At 36.8% G+C, this 16,349-nt stretch overlaps 1 protein-coding gene across 2 annotated transcripts; it reads left to right on the forward strand.

Moving 5' to 3' along the window:
- The first annotated feature begins 601 nt into the window (after nucleotides 1-601).
- LOC122638926 (eukaryotic translation initiation factor 3 subunit B-like) lies at nucleotides 602-15,820 on the forward strand. Of its 2 annotated transcripts, XM_043831783.1 has the most exons (12): nucleotides 602-760; nucleotides 864-1,104; nucleotides 1,855-2,001; nucleotides 2,644-2,772; nucleotides 4,142-4,270; nucleotides 4,356-4,439; nucleotides 4,543-4,667; nucleotides 4,752-4,950; nucleotides 5,034-5,566; nucleotides 5,888-5,996; nucleotides 6,284-6,648; nucleotides 15,809-15,820. In XM_043831783.1, the coding sequence occupies exons 1-11, from the start codon at nucleotides 639-641 to the stop codon at nucleotides 6,641-6,643; spliced, it is 2,178 nt and encodes a 725-aa protein (XP_043687718.1). In that variant the 5' UTR covers nucleotides 602-638; the 3' UTR covers nucleotides 6,644-6,648; nucleotides 15,809-15,820. The 2 variants fall into 2 exon arrangements, with proteins under 2 accessions (XP_043687718.1, XP_043687712.1); XM_043831777.1 differs by lacking the exon at nucleotides 15,809-15,820 and having other exon boundaries at nucleotides 6,284-6,767.
- The last annotated feature ends 529 nt before the right edge of the window (nucleotides 15,821-16,349 follow it).

Here is a 16,349-nt window from a genome sequence, read left to right on the forward strand (position 1 = left end):
GAAAAATCTAAACGTTTAAAATGTGTACCGTTCATTCTCGTTTTTTGCCATTTTCAAAATGTTTGACTGATTTTTTAGCTGTTTTAAATGTACCGTACCAAACAAGTTTGTTTTTCATTTCTGTGTTAAGTTTTAACTAACTACTCCCAGCCGAGCCCTATTTGGATCACCATCCCCATATTCCGTGCCAAATCCCACTATAAGCCTATTTCTGACTACTTTAATCAATTTAGAAGTAGTATACCAATAACAGGAAAACCAATTAACCGATTAAGGGCAGATGGGACATCGGATCTGATCAAAGTACCTTGATTGGATGCTTTATGACCGTTGATCTTCTATATTTCTGACCTCTTGGACTTGTCAAATGGAAGAAGTCTACAAAATCCACGGCTCGGATAGACGTAGCATAAATTAAACCGATGGATCAGTGCAACTTTAGTTGGAGGGTTTAATATATTTTCTCCGAAAAATAAAAAAAAATTCTCTACTTTGACTTCTCCCTTAGCTGTTCCTCTCTTCACTCCACAACCAGAGAGCCCTAGCTTTTCTTTCTCCCCAGGTGGCGACGCACACACCGATGGTGACCTCTCTTTCTAACTGATCTTTAGTTTGGCTGATTTTTCTGTACAGAAAATATGACAACCCTAGTTTCTATGGCGGACATTGAAGCTAAAGCCATGGGTCTTGGAATTGATCTCTCTACAGTGGATTTAGAAGATATAAAGCTGCCTCCTGGCGAGGATTTTGGTATAATGAGGTAATTGACCCTGGTCCTTACCCTAGATATAGAGTTTTATTTTTTATTTTGTACTTTTTTTATGTGAGTAATTGTATGCTTTCCTCTCTCTTTCTCTTTGTAGTGATGATGATGAAGATATTCTCAATGAGGATAACCAAGAATTCGAAACTGGTTTTGGAAATATTATTGTTGTTGATAATCTCCCAGTTGTTCCGCCGGAGAAATTCGAGAAGCTTGAAGGTGTCGTCCGTAAAATATACAGTCAAATTGGTGTTATTAAGGATGATGGGCTTTGGATGCCTCTCAATCCCGAAACCAAGAAGACATTAGGTTACTGCTTTATTGAGTTCAATACTCCTCAGGTATCAAAAGTTTACATTTTGTTTGGGATTCTGAATTTAAATATTCGAGAAGAAGCTTTTAGATTAGTGGATTAAGTTAAGTGTGAATTAGAAAGGGAAAAAACTCAGTTTATTCATGGATTTGCGAATAAGATCCTGTTCATGTTGTACATGAGTGATTTTCCTCCTCTGGAAGTTGAATTAATAATGTATCATGCAGCAGTTCTAGCTTAGCCATTAAACTGCACGTGCAATCCGAGAGATTGTTTTTGGTGATTGTATTACCTACTGTTTTGCCCACCAAAAATTTTATTATCTGGACCTAGATGAATTCAATTTGCACTTTTATTGATTGGAAAACAGATTCTATATTGACACTAAACTATTAAAAATAAGACAATTTTTTTTTGGTTCCATGTATTTAGGAAACAAGGATAATGCTATTTTTAGAATTTGGGGCAACTGGATGCCCAGCTGTCCTTGGACTCGACTTAGGACTGGGTTAAGATGGTTAGCCATACTCTGATGCTTGATTTCAAGTGGTACTTCTTTTCAGTCAATTTGATATTTAATGGGTAGAAGTATTAGGGTAGTCTGCTGTAGTAGTTTTCTTCACCCCTCTTCCCAACAAGAAAATGTGTGATTGTAATGCACGTATTGAAATCCTGTTGTTCTCCTTAATGAACTTGGATACTCTGTGGAGGAGAGTTTAATTTCTGTGTGCATGTTTAAATACATCAAAGGTATTTATTCTTTTTATTGCTGTTGCAGGAGGCTGAGCTTGCCAAGGAGAAGACACATGGATACAAGTTGGATAAGGCACACATATTTGCTGTGAACTTATTTGATGACTTTGACAAGTTTATGAAAGTTCCAGATGAATGGGCTCCTCCTGAGATAAAACCATATGCACCTGGGGTAATCCTTGAATCTTCTGTTTCTTAGTGTCATCCCTTTCCTGTTTACGCTTATTATGTCCCATGCCCAATTTTTCAGGCAGCATATTTCCATCAAGGCTATGTTTGGATGCCAAGAAAAGAAAAAGTTTAAAAAATTTTGAATTTGAGGATAGAGATAGACACAAATCAATCATTGTGTCGAGGAAAGAGATAGACACATAAATCAATCATTGTGTCATCATGATTTTTATCTTATTATGTTTTTTCATTTCATTTCTTGGCATCCAAACATAGCCTAAGATATGAAATTGAGATTGTTCCTGAGCGACTCAACTTTGTATTAAGCTATATAATGATACAAAGTGTGTACTTTTTTTTTTTTATGGTTTCTCTCTGCCCACCTCTCCCTTGTAAGAGAGAAGCAGATAATATAGTTTAGGACTTGAAAAGGAATTTTCTGATTTACATTCCCGTGGATGTGCCCAACTACATGTACGTGATTATTGTGAATAATTTAAATGCCTTTGGGCATGCTCTGTTATTCTATCTGAAAACTTAATTTTATATATCCCTCTCTCTAATAGTTTTCTATGTTTAACCTGTTTTTGTTTTTTTTTAAACAGAGCCAGTGAATATTTACTAAATTATGTTCTTGGTTTAGGAAAATCTTCAACAATGGCTTACAGATGAAAAAGCCCGAGATCAGTTTGTAATCCGTGCCGGATCAGACACTGAGGTGTTATGGAATGATCCTAGACAACTAAAGCCAGAACTTGTTTACCGTCGGGGTGTAAGTGATTTTCTAAACAGAATTTCTTGTTCTCATCAAATAGATCTTCAGTAATTGTGGAGATACTTAATATGTCTGGGAAGATTACCAACTTTTGTATTTTGGAGATATTCTACATAAATTTTGTCCTCTTGTGTATTTTCAGCCTGTAAAAAACATAAAACCCCATTAAAACTTATATTATGCACAATCTGCTGGGGGGGGGGGGGGGTTGGCCAAGTTCAACTGTAGTTGATTACCTTAGCTTAATAGACCACCCAATCAAACTCATTCCTAGTTCTAACCCTGCCCTCCTTTTTTGCTTTGCAACAGTGATGCGGGAGCACTTCCCTGGACCCGCCCAAACCCATTGGGGAGCCTAGATGGGTATGAACCAGATCCAAAGTTGGGTCTTTGGTCCAGTAGGATATTTTAGGATCTTATTAATTTATATTTGGTGATTCTTTGTAATTTTTAATTATCTTTTTATTGGAGTTGTAGTTAGACTTAAAGTCAGAGTCGTAGGAGATAGGCTAGTTAATGTTGGATTTTATTTTGGTTTTAGAGTTTAAATAGGAGTTTTATTTCTTTTTATTTTTCAATATGAATATACCTAATGTTACCTAAGAATTGAAGAATGGGTTTACCTGCTTGATACCGATTGTGTGTGTGTACTGTCTCGTCCTCTGAATTCTCTCTCTTGTCATTCCTTCTTCCTCTTTAATCTGTCAAATAATATTCTCCGGTCGGATTCCTTCTCCCCTCCTTTCTTCTGCTGTTCTTCTTGTCACTTCAGTAACCTGTTCCAGTGTCATCGTGGGATCGATCTCTTGGTCCTCCTCTCCGTCTCAATTCTCAAATCTGGAAGCTTGAACCCTCACCTTAGGGTTACCTTTTTTCTGCAAAACCTTAGTTCAAAGACCTGCAGGTTTAAGGAGTTGCAAATTGCATTTGAAACTTGACTAGCCATAAACCGAGTTCCCAGTTTTTGATCATATCTCGGTCGAAACCTGGTGCTTTCTCCAGGCTAACTAGAAACCTTAGTTTCGAGGTCCGGAAGTTTGTTTTTGACCTGATTCTTGTTGTGCTGCCTATTTTTGACTTTTTGAACCCAATCAATGCATTAGTTTCACATAGAGAACACTCAAAATAATACTTGTGGTTTTGACCCAAGTTTGATAGTGTATATTGTTCTTGGACATGGTATCGAATAAGGTTTGACTGGAACAAACTCCTTCAATATAAATCAGATTTAAGCAATCTTGGCTTTGTTTGAAAGCTTTGCAAGTATTTGGATTGTACATTGTTAGATAAATTTTTTTGATGCTCTTATTTACACTTATTAGCTTTAAACAGCTATATGACTGATTGTATCTGGCTTTATTGGCAGTATTGGACTGAAAGTTTTGTTCAATGGTCCCCACTTGGGACATATTTGGCCACAGTGCACAGGCAGGGTGCCGCCGTTTGGGGAGGTGCCGCTACCTTTAACCGTCTGATGCGTTACGCTCATCCCCAGGTGACCTGTTATTCTTTCCATTTGTCCACTAGGTGGCTAGCTTTTCTTTCACTTAATAGTATTGCTTCAATGGATTCAAATGCAGGTTAAACTCATTGATTTCTCTCTTGGGGAGAAATATTTGGTTACATATAGCAGCCATGAACCAAGCAATCCTCGTGATACCCATGTGAGAATCCATTCTTAGAAATCATATTGATTATTTTCATGTAGATGTAGGATCTTTCTGGCTTCCTAACTTGTTTTTTTTTGTCTTTTTAAAAATAATGTAGAGGGTTGTCTTGAACATCTTTGATGTGAGAACTGGAAAAGTCATGAGAGATTTTAAAGGGAGTGCTGACGAGTTTGCAACTGGTGGCACTGGGGGTGTGTCTGGAGTGTCATGGCCAGTCTTTAGGTGATTTATTTTATATTCCTTTTGTACATGTGATCATGGTGAAGCTGAATCTCACTCCTTGACTCTTATGGATTACTCTTGCAGGTGGGGAGGCGGGAGAGATGACAAATATTTTGCAAGAATTGGGAAAAATGTGATCTCTGTCTATGAAACAGAAACGTTCACTCTTATTGACAAGAAGTCCTTGAAGGTTGAAAATGTGATGGATTTCTGTTGGTCACCCACAGATCCCATTTTGGCACTCTTTGTTCCAGAGCTAGGTGGTGGGAACCAGCCTGCTAGGGTGAGTAGACAATGTCGTTTGAAGAGACATGGTTCTTTTTGTCATGTTGATTTCTTTTTTGCTCTTTTATTTTCCACTCTCAGGTCAGCCTTGTCCAAATTCCTAGCAAGGAAGAACTGAGGCAAAAGAATCTTTTCAGTGTTAGTGATTGCAAAATGTACTGGCAAAGCAGTGGGGACTACCTTGCTGTTAAGGTTGACCGGTACACTAAAACCAAAAAAAGCACATATACTGGCTTTGAGCTTTTCCGCATAAAGGAAAGGGACATACCCATTGAGGTTTTGGAGCTTGAGAATAAGAATGACAAAATTGTTGCCTTTGCCTGGGAACCCAAAGGGCATAGGTTTGCTGTTATCCACGGAGACAGCCCCAAGCCGGACATAAGCTTCTACTCTATGCGGAGTGCTCACCACTCAGGACGTGTCTCAAAGCTCACTACTCTCAAAGGCAAACAGGCTAATTCTCTTTACTGGTCTCCTGCTGGACGCTTCCTTATCCTTGCAGGGTTGAAAGGTTTCAATGGACAGTTGGAATTCTATAATGTTGACGAGCTTGAGACAATGGCAGCAGGAGAGCATTTCATGGCAACTGACATAGAATGGGATCCAACGGGAAGGTATTACAGGGGTGCATTATTGTTTTCTATACTCGGAAGTATTACAAATTTCAGCCTTGCAATTAATTTTATTAATAAAACATAAATTTATTTCCTGAAATTTGAAAGAAACTAATCATATCTAGACAGTCTCTTTTATTGTGAACTTTTCAGGAATGATGTATTTCATTTCTTTCACCACATTGTTTTTGAAAGTTGAGACAAACTGAGTATATTTTGCGAAGTCTCTTAATTTGAGGTTTTCAGGAATATTCTGTTTCATTTTCTTCTTTTGTTTTTTTTTGGGTATAATAATTGTTAACTCTCTTTTGCTTACTGCAGATATGTTGCAACATCCGTTACTTCAGTTCATGAAATGGAGAATGGGTTCAATATTTGGTCCTTCAATGGAAAGCTGTTATATCGGATTCCAAGGGACCATTTCTATCAGGTAGAGCAATGAATATCAGAGTCAAATATTTTGTTTACTATATGCCATGCCTACAAATTTTGTATAATGAGTACATGTATGGCTATGGTATGAAGTTGCCAGTCCATTTTTTATATGATCTATGTTATAAATTAATATCAACGACCTTTCTCATCCTCTCCCCCTCTGTTCCTGTGTCTAACTGGTATACCTTTTCTTTTTTTCAAGTGCGAATATCTAATTGTGACATTTCTACTTTCTGCGTTCTACTTATTAATTAAATATTTTTTGTTTTCCCCTTTGTTTAGTTTTTGTGGCGCCCAAGACCTCCATCCTTCTTAAGTTCAGAGAAAGAGGAAGAGATAGCAAAGAACCTGAAGAAGTACAGCAAGAAGTACGAAGCAGAGGACCAGGATGTCTCATTGCTCTTGAGTGAGCAAGATCGGGAGAAACGGAAGAAGCTTCAAGAGGAATGGGATCATTGGGTCCAGGAATGGAAGAAGTTCCATGAAGAAGAGGAGGAGATACGACAGTTATTGAGGGATGGGGAAGCAAGTGATGAGGAAGAAGAGTATGAGGCGAAAGAAGTTGAAGTCGAAGAAGTGCTGGATGTAACAGAGGAGGTGGTCTCATATGATTTTGAGCAGAACGCGAATTATATGAGTTAAGATTCGTAACTTGGTGTTCTTCAGTTCTTAACAGCGGCCCCGAATTTTGAGTTTAATTTAGTAGGTTGGCTAAACCCTTTTCTGTAGGATGGTTTAGAAGTTGGTGACTTTATTTTAACATGGATTTCCTTATTTTTGCCCTACTGAATTCTTTGTCAGTTCGTTGATATAACATTTAGTGAACATTGTAATTGGCATGTCTTCCCTATACATTGTTGAAGGATATATGATGTCTTTTATCCTTAAGCTGGTAGTTCATTACTTGGAGCATCATATATTGAAAATGGATTGTTGCATTGTTGCCCGTAATCCTGTGTGGTTTACAAAATACAAGTGGAGTAATAGTCACTATATGTAGAAGAGTAGTTGCTGAAGAACAAGGTTTGGTGGCTGGCTAATGCAGCTGAAATTGTTTCTTTTGTTGGTCTGTCGATATGGTGATGCTCAGATTTGGGGGATGATTGATGTATGTTCATTTTTGGGGGTTAATGCAACTTGAGGGCTTTGAGGGGTTTAAGTAGCAAGATTTTATATCTCAGAATGAGTGCAGGGTTGGTCTCTATCGATTCTGATTCAAATCGTCCAGAAGTTTTAAAACCATTTTTACAGGAGTCTTGTGTAGGATTACCTCAACACTAATTTGAACTGCAATATTTCTGGAGCATTCATATGTTTTTCCCTCATGAAAATGAGTCTATTATTAAGTAGATAAGTAATTAACATCCAAAAGTTTAGAGACTAATCGTACTTTCCTAGCCAAAGCATGAACTGTAAATATTAATATTAGATTTGTAGAGCTGTAGCAAATATTGCAATTTTTAAATTCATCCATAAGGATCTAAAGCTTCAAATAACAATAAAGATATTCCAAGGTCAGCCATTGTATTTCTGCTTTTCTAAGAGGTTTACTGGTAAGACTGTCTCCGACTCTGATAATGAGTTGTTCTTGTATTTTGTACTCTGACCCACTTGTGGAGCCGCTAACACACCACGAAGCTTCTTCTGTCTCTAATGTTGGTTTGCACATTTTCGATCCAATGCTTGTGTTCTAAAGAGAGAAATTTATTAATAATCTGCTATTATTGTAAATAAATATGATTAGGACTTGAGAGAGAACCAAAACTTCTCTGTTACCTTGTCTAAATACTCGCTGCAATGGCTAGTTGAAACTTGGAATTTGGTGGTGCTGCATCTTGTATTCTGTCAATAGTGGTTGTGGATAGAATCACGTTTGTAACATCCGCTTTCTTGTTGTGAATATTTTAATATTAATTCATGTTGTTATGAATATCTTAATGTCATTGTATTTGTTTAATAATATTTACATATTTATGATATGAGAATCTGATGATATTCTATGATGATTATGCTATTTTAATGATTTCCTAAGGTATTCGTGATGCATTATGGTGATATCAAGTTTGAAATCCAATTTTGTAGCATTTTTATATTAAGAGAAATTATCAGCACCCACCCCTCACGTTTGTCTATATTTCAAAGCACACTCATTAACTATCATTTTTAAACGGTGCTATCTTCTGAAATTTCTTTGACCAAAATACCCTTTATATTAAATCATAAAAAACTTAGCTAAATCATTTTACCGTTGGACTTCAACACCAGCCCACCGGCAACCGACGTGCTTAATGGTGAGCTCAGCTTGGAGGTGGCGAATGCCATTGATAAAGAAGAGGCTGTCTTCAGCCATGAAGGATGCCCATGGTACAACAAACAGGTTCCGGTATCCAACTGCCTCCCCTCCTGTGAAAGTATATGCTCATGTTATTAACGGGCTGGTGAGATTGGAGTATCATGTGCAAGCGGTGGAGTTTGTGTTGAACATTGTAGGGAAGGATAAGGCGTTGGATGCTCGGAATTTTAGCCATCAAATAGAATAACTCTTGTTTCTTTCTTGAAGCTTTGTGGATTCTTTGAAACTAGGAGTTCTTTGAAATGCAGAGCTGAGTTTGAGAATGTGACTATTGGGAAGCACTTGTCTTCTATTTTGATTTTATCATTGATCATAGTCTTTGATGTCTCTGCTTATGGTTTTTCTTTGAACCTAGTCATGATGCAATCTGTTTCATTCCTTTTGTTCTTTTAGGGAAAATATTTCTGTCTTGGATGCATTAGTATTTAACATAAGCAACTTCAAGTTTTGGCACTGCAACAATGGAAGAGCAAGTTTTCAGGAAAAGGGACTTTGCTCGCTTGGGATCCGAAGCTAGTCTATTGAACTCCTTGCACAAAATTGAGGTCTATACATCACTTGTTTGATGAAGAGATGCAGTAGATTTATAACAGAGTAGTCCTTTTGGAATCAATTCTCTGTTATCTGAAATTTTTTAAACGAATTCGAGAACAATTGCCGCTCTCAGTGGGCGCTCTAGTTAGATTCAACAAAGACGTGATCGTGTCCAACAGTCCAAGCCCTCATTTCCATGGCTTCGAATTCTTCGACCCAAGTCCTCTGTTCCCTAATTAAATCAATCAAAAGTCCCCCCGGTCAACGAAATAGAATCCAACGGAGCAATCTCCCAAATCATCAACTTCCTGAGTGCCAAAGACTCGTCGCTCCGAATCGCAGCCATGGATTGTATCCTTGACATCGCCTATTTTGGGAGGAAAGAAGCAATAGAAGCGATGCTGAAGGAGGGTCTGATCAATAAACTGATGGAGTTGCGGGGGTCAGAACTGGGGGGCGATTTGATGGAGATGGGTCGATTCAACGAGAATGAGAACAGTGAGTTCTGTGTTGGAGGTATTGAAATGGAATCCAAAGCGAAGAAAGAGAGCAAAGAAAGGAGATTTATGGAGAATCATCCATTTGCGAGCTGTGTTGCGAGGTTAGCAGTGCACCTATGTATTTGCTTTGATACTCCTCTGTAGGCTTTGCACTTGCCGCAAATTCATAGTCAACTGCAAAGCTCACAGATCCCTTCTCCTGCATCCCCAAAAATAGCCCAAAGCAGTGGAACGAGCTTGCCTGGTCCATATTACAATGAGCTAACAGGAAGAATCCATGCCCACCAAGGTGAAATGCCTGTGAATAAACCCTCCCTGATGGAAACATGTTTACGCACTCCACCCTTTTCAAGTCCAAGTACACCACGCAGGCAGCTCAAAATCCACTACCTTAACTGGACGGTACTTATAAGCTCTCTCCACAAAAATGCCGGCGGCTGGCAAATGGGGCGTCAACTATACTCACCAGAATGAGGAAGATGGTCGACGCGGTCTTACAGAGCTTCGTCGGTTGACGCCGGTCTGCTTTGGTCTCTTCTTCAGAAGAAGATAGCTTGCCTTGGATGTCCGCTGAGTGTGAGGAAGAAGAAGGGTTTGTGGGTGTTTTAATTGAAAGGGTAGATTAGGTACTTCATCCACCAAGAAGGGCAGATTTGTCTTTTAAAAAATATTAAATTGCTGACATCATCACTTAACATCTCTTAACTAACAGTAAGGGGTCTGTGTGTAATTAGTTTGATAAAGCAAGGGAGGTGATTGATATTATGATAGTTAACAGGTGTGCTTTAAAATATAGGCAAACGTCAGGGAATGAGGTTGATAATTTCCCTTATATTAAAACCTTGTTATTTTTAAGAGTTGATTATTGTATAATGTATTATGATTTAAGTATTATTTCAGTTTGTATTAATGTAAATATGTGAATAGTATTTATATAATTGATGCTTTTATGTATGGTATGGAGTTTGGATCAATTTAAGTGAGGTTGAACCAACTAGGTTTAGTTTGGTTCAATTTAAGTAAATCATTGTCAGATGTGGTCAATAGGAATTTTGACCGAGGATATATTGAGAAGTGAAATGCCTGAGAGCTTATTGGATAATTTTTTAGTGGAGGTATTATTCAAGGAACTGTTCACTATGGGCAATTTCAAGGGGAGACTCAAATTATTACTTTGAGTGTCATTCTAGTTACGTTTGTTAGTTGGTAGTTTAGTTAGTTTTTGAGCTCTTAAGGATTAAATTAGAGATTAGTGCATTGTTATAAATTAGGACAAGTATGTTTAAGTTGAGAAAAGATTCTCTTCAGCCAAAGAGGAAGAGAGAAAGAAAGAAAATGAAGAAGATCACCATGCATGTGAGAGAAATTAAAGAGAATCTCTAGGGGATGCTGGAGATTTGAGTATTGAACCATTTGCACAACCTATTTAGGTGGATTAGAGACTTCGAGTTTCTGAGATTGAAGAACTTGAGGTGAGAAATGAATTCTAGATAATGGGAATTTTGGTGGGATTCTAAGCATATTTGTGGTGTGATTTTGCTAGGCTTTGAATGTATGCTTGATCAAAGCTTCATTTGAGGAGTTTAATAGAACTTTAGAACTACTGAAGTTATTCTTTAATGGATTCTTCAAAGATTTGAAGAAGGAGATAAGGGCTTGAAAGTGAGTGTCATTCTAATCTTTACAATGTTGTATTTTGAATTTGATTTTGCTAATAGAAGTTAATAAAGGTTTTTGCAAATGTTTTTAAGTGATTAAAATTCCCATGAATGTGTTTTGTAAGTTGGGACGAAGTCCCCATTCGAATCCATGAAGAGCTTGAGGAAGGAAACTCCATGGAAATCTGAAATTTCTTGACTGGCAGATTGTGCCCTGTGTAGTTTGTGGGGCATATCTCCCTCATTTGAAACTCAAATGATCAAATTCCAGTTGAATTTGAACTTAGACTCAATTAACTACATGTTTTGTGAAATGATGTTTTTCCCAATATTTCTTGGAAGAGGTTCAAAATCCCCTTGTAAGTTCAATAACACGAATAGAGCAAATCTGAAAACTTCATAGCTGGCAGATTGACCTCTGTGCAGTCCGTGAGACATATCTCCCTCATTTGGAATTCAAATTATCTGATTAAAGTGACATTTGAACATAGACTCAATTATCTACATGTTTTGCGAAATGGTGTGTTTCCCAATATTGCTTGGAAGATGGTCAAAATCCCCTTGTAAGTTCAGTAATCCGAGTAGAGCAAATTTGAAAATTTCATGACGGTCAGATTGACCCCTCTACATGCTTGGACTATTTTCAATGGATCTTTGGGTATTTTTAATGATGTGATGAGTCATAGTAATGATCTAGATTGTTATTTATGTAGATTCTTTTGATTGAGCTTCATTCTTGTGAGGTTTGAGACATTTGATTAAAGGAATGAGCTAAAGACTAAGGTGGGGGGGGGGGTTCATTATTATTGTAGTTGTGATGAAATGCCTATAATTATGTGTATGATGGTTGTTAATTTTTATGTATGATAGATTTACAAATTCATTGTTGATTTGAATACATAATGAAACGTTGAGTGATTGATGCATTACATGATATGATTATGAATTCCATAAGATTGAAATATTAACGGTTATGCACTATGTGTAGTTTTTGAATGAAGATGAATGGTTATGATGTTGTGAAAATTGTGAATGAATGATTGGATGTTGGGTCTCCGAGTGGTTGAGTGCATCTTGATGGATGTTGGGTTCTCAAGTGGGTTGAACACATCTTGATGGATGTTGAGTCCCCGAGTGGGTTGAGCGCATCTTGATAGATGTTGGGTTCCGAGTGGGTTGAGCACATCTTGAGAGACAATGGGTCCTTGAGTGGAGTTGAGCGTATCTTGATAGAGGTTGGGTCCCCGAGTGGGTTGAGCACATCTTGAGAGATGTTGGATCCTCTATAGTATATATTCCGATTCATGAAGTAACAAATGAGACAACGAGTTATAGTCTAGAAATGGTCAGTCAAGTGATTTAGTGAGAATTCTTAATATATACACACTCGATAGTTCACATATGATTATGACCATTCTAAATTAAAGGAATGAATAATAGTTGTACTGAATTACTTACTGTTTACTCTTTATCCATTTTTATTCATGCTTGTGCGTAATGTACTTAGCACCCCACAGGGTACAAACTCGCCCCATTCAAGTTGAATCTTTTGCAGATGATGAGGACTATACGGTGGAAGACTTTGGAGGAGGAGAACCTAGTTAACGATACAGACTCTTCTTTATTCCCTTTTGTATGTTGAGGTTCCAGTGTTAGAATCTTTTATGTAATTATTTTAAGGAACATATGACTATTGATTGTTTAAATTGTTACAAGCAAGGGCAGAATAACAAGTACCATCTTCGTGAGGATCTGGAGATAACCAAATCTAGACTCCTATTGATTGTCAAAACGGGTCCATGCCAGAATTGAATGAAGAATATGGTGTAGGATCCTCGAAGCAATAGTTTTCAAAAAATTCAAATTATCAAAAACCATAGTTCCTTGAAGACCTAAGTATAAAGCACAGTATAAAGATTACAAGTTTTAGCCATAACCAAAAGAATTAGGAATTAAATGACATGGATCATCAGCTCTTGTTTTTTGTGTTGGGTGCAAAGCACAAGAAGTGGTCTGAACGTGTAGCAAGAATAAAGAATTAAGACTTGGTGAATAGAACCAATAAAAAATTATGTGAAATGATATGAATGCACAAGAAAAGATTCTGTCTTTGTAGGGTATGAACAACTGAGAATAACGTCTTTGCAGGGAATGAACAATTCAGAATAACAATTCAAGAATATTATCTATTAAAAGTCGATCAGCAACTCAAACTCAAGAAGAGAAATAAAAATTTTGTTTTATAATGGCATCTATTATTCGATTTATCAATCAAAGCAATAGCAATAAGCCAATCATCATACTTGTTCCATTTACAAGACAACCTAATTAATTGTCAATAAAAATTTATTAACATATAAGATTCAAGGTAAAGAAGGTATCAACTATCAACCACCTATGTATATCACATAATACAATTAAACTTGGCTAAAAAAATAAAAAAATAGAATGAATATGCAGATTGAAATAGGCAACATCACAACTAAAAAGAAGTATATCCATACTAAAAGAAACAATTAAACATCAAGTAAAAACAAACTAAAGCATCAAGGTGGATGCTAAAACAGAATTATATAATGCAATATAGAAAAATATGAACTGAAGCAACTGAATTTTTCAACATGTCCATGAACCTACGAAGCCTAAGGGCTTGAAACATAGAAAATTCAATCTCTTACCAATTCAATGGCTGGATCACTGATCTCTTGGGTCCTTGACAGAGTGACTCCTGAAGTAAAGAAGTATTGTAGCATAATACCAAATCAGTAGGATGATAAATCTGAAAATAAAGCTGAAGCAAAGTAATCATTTGAAAAGATGGATCCAATGAGAGTGTAGCAACAGTTATATCAGAATTTGTTAGATTCAAAAGGTCCTCTATTTTTCAAGTTTCAAAAAAGTCCTTGTGTTTTGATTGTTGTGTTATGATGTGGGACCCACAGGATCAAGATAATGTTTGATCAAAGTAATAGTTGAATTCCAAAGGGTTAATAACATCCTATGGATACCCTAAAGTCCATTCATGGTTACTATTATGAGTGGGAAGGTGGGTCAATAGTATTGATTGAGAATAATTCCATTTATGAAATTAATTTTTAATTCATGGTCATAGGTAATGTTATTCCCTTTATCGGTTTTAAGGCTTTTCATAGTCTTTAGTGGGGAATGACCATGAATTAAGAATTAATTTTTAATTCATGTTCATAAGTTTTTATTCTCTAATTTAATGGTCATTAGTTGGTGGTTACTCTTGGGGATTCCAAAGGTGTGCAAGGGCTGATTTTTTGTTTATATAAACTAAGGCAAATACTTTGCAAAATACACCTTTCATATAAATCTATGCCTATACACTGTAATCATATGAGTTTTATCCTTTTTTATTTTTCTCTTTTCTTTTAAGTTTGTGTAAGGTTAGAGGTTTGATGTGCTGAAGTTTTTGGCTCCTTCAAGGGACTAGAAGAAATGTTTTGTCTTCTAATTGAAGATTGTTTTATCTTGGAAGTAGTGGTGCAGAAAAAATCCTTGGCAGTAAGGGGCATCAATTACCTTAAAGGCAGCACTCAACCTCAATTTTGTTCGCAGTTTGTTCAAGTTGCTGCGGGTATGACTCAACAACGAATCTGTTAAACCCGTGCCCAAAAATACAAACTAAATTAAATTTTTAGTTGAAGGTCCGGAACCCGAGATCAAAGCTCTCAGTACACTGTGGTGCATTGATCCTGTGGTTGAATTTAATGAGATAGTCCCATTGGTGAGGACCTACATACCGATAAGAAGGCAAACACCAACTCCTTGTAACTGTACAGTTCACCACAAAATGTACAACCTAAGGTAGGTATCATCCCTTGATTTCTAAGGCCATATCGAATACATGATACATTAGGCCTATGAGACAAATGAGAAAGGTTAATACGCGAAGGCATTAACAATCGGGGTAACTCAGTACTGTTTCCACAAGGAGAAAGAAGGGAATTGATTACCCAAGTTGCTAAGCATAGGTAAGAATTTCTAAACCTACTCTAGCTCTCCTTCTACCCCTTTACCTAGACCTAGTATCATGCACAATTCTGTTTTGGATAAATTAAACCATCCTTGGCCATGCATGTTAAATCTATCCAAGTAGATACAATTAGGAAAGGCTAATACGATACATGCATATTAAATCCCAACTCAAGAATCAAATTCTGCTACTCTGGCAAATTGACTGCCGCTTAGTTAAAATGATATAACTCCATCATTCAGACTTTATTTTTCTTGATTCTAATTTTGTTAGAAACTAGATTCATAGAGCTGTATTTTCTTAGAAGAAACCACTGTCCAATTATGCCTATAAGTGAACTGAAATTTTATTTCAATCCAAGCAAAAACAGTAAAGCAGGATTCTCTGGACGATCCACTGGGCGATTCCAAACGCCCAGTGAAAGATCCAGAGTTGCTGAAACATGTAACTTTCATTACAAACTTATGGGAACCCAATGTCTTGCAATGGGGATCCCCTCAATACATCCCCAATGTCATGTAGGATATCCCCCAGTCATAAACCCATATGGGACCCACCTACTTAGCCTTACACATAGAAAAGCTAGGAAATAATGAATTTTTCTTATAATAGCTCCTATCCAAATAAATCTTAGTAGACTAAGGTCTATAATAGAAGACTCAACTTTAGACATAGACTCTTACTATTCAAAAGGTAGAAGGAGAAGAAAGAGAGAAAGAAAGAAAGAGAGAAGGAAAGAGAAGAAGAAGGAAAGAAAGGGAGAGGAAGCTTGGGTTTGGTTCTTGGCTGGTCATTCTAGAAGGTATTTCCCTTATTTAAATCGTTTCTAACCTTCACCATGTCCCTAAATTCTGTTCTTTATAGAAAATTCTAGAAATGAGCTATGATTCTATATTCCAACATGTTTCCTAACTTAAATATTCTAGGAATTGATGTTAGGATCATGATCCACTCCATGCATGCTTTAAATCCAGTGTAGTACTCTTCATCTACACCATTGCAAACCCAGAAATGCTCAAACTTCATGTTCCAGACATGTCTATAGCTTAGTTTTATGCTAAACCATGTACATAATACATGAATGATAGGATAGAGCCATGGATCCTTACATGCATGATGTGTTTCCTACATTATTGCTTAGGATTGCTACTGTAATAGGCTAATATGACCATTCCTACATTGTTTATATGAATTAATGATGCTATGAGACTGATCTTGGTCTTACTTGCTTGAACCCAATCCATCACCCAAAATGGCAAGTTAAGATTAGAATCATGTAATCCTATTATAAAGACCTAATTAC

Source organism: Telopea speciosissima, chromosome 1 (genome assembly GCF_018873765.1).
Source record: "Telopea speciosissima isolate NSW1024214 ecotype Mountain lineage chromosome 1, Tspe_v1, whole genome shotgun sequence".
In the NCBI taxonomy this organism is placed as follows: domain Eukaryota; kingdom Viridiplantae; phylum Streptophyta; class Magnoliopsida; order Proteales; family Proteaceae; genus Telopea; species Telopea speciosissima.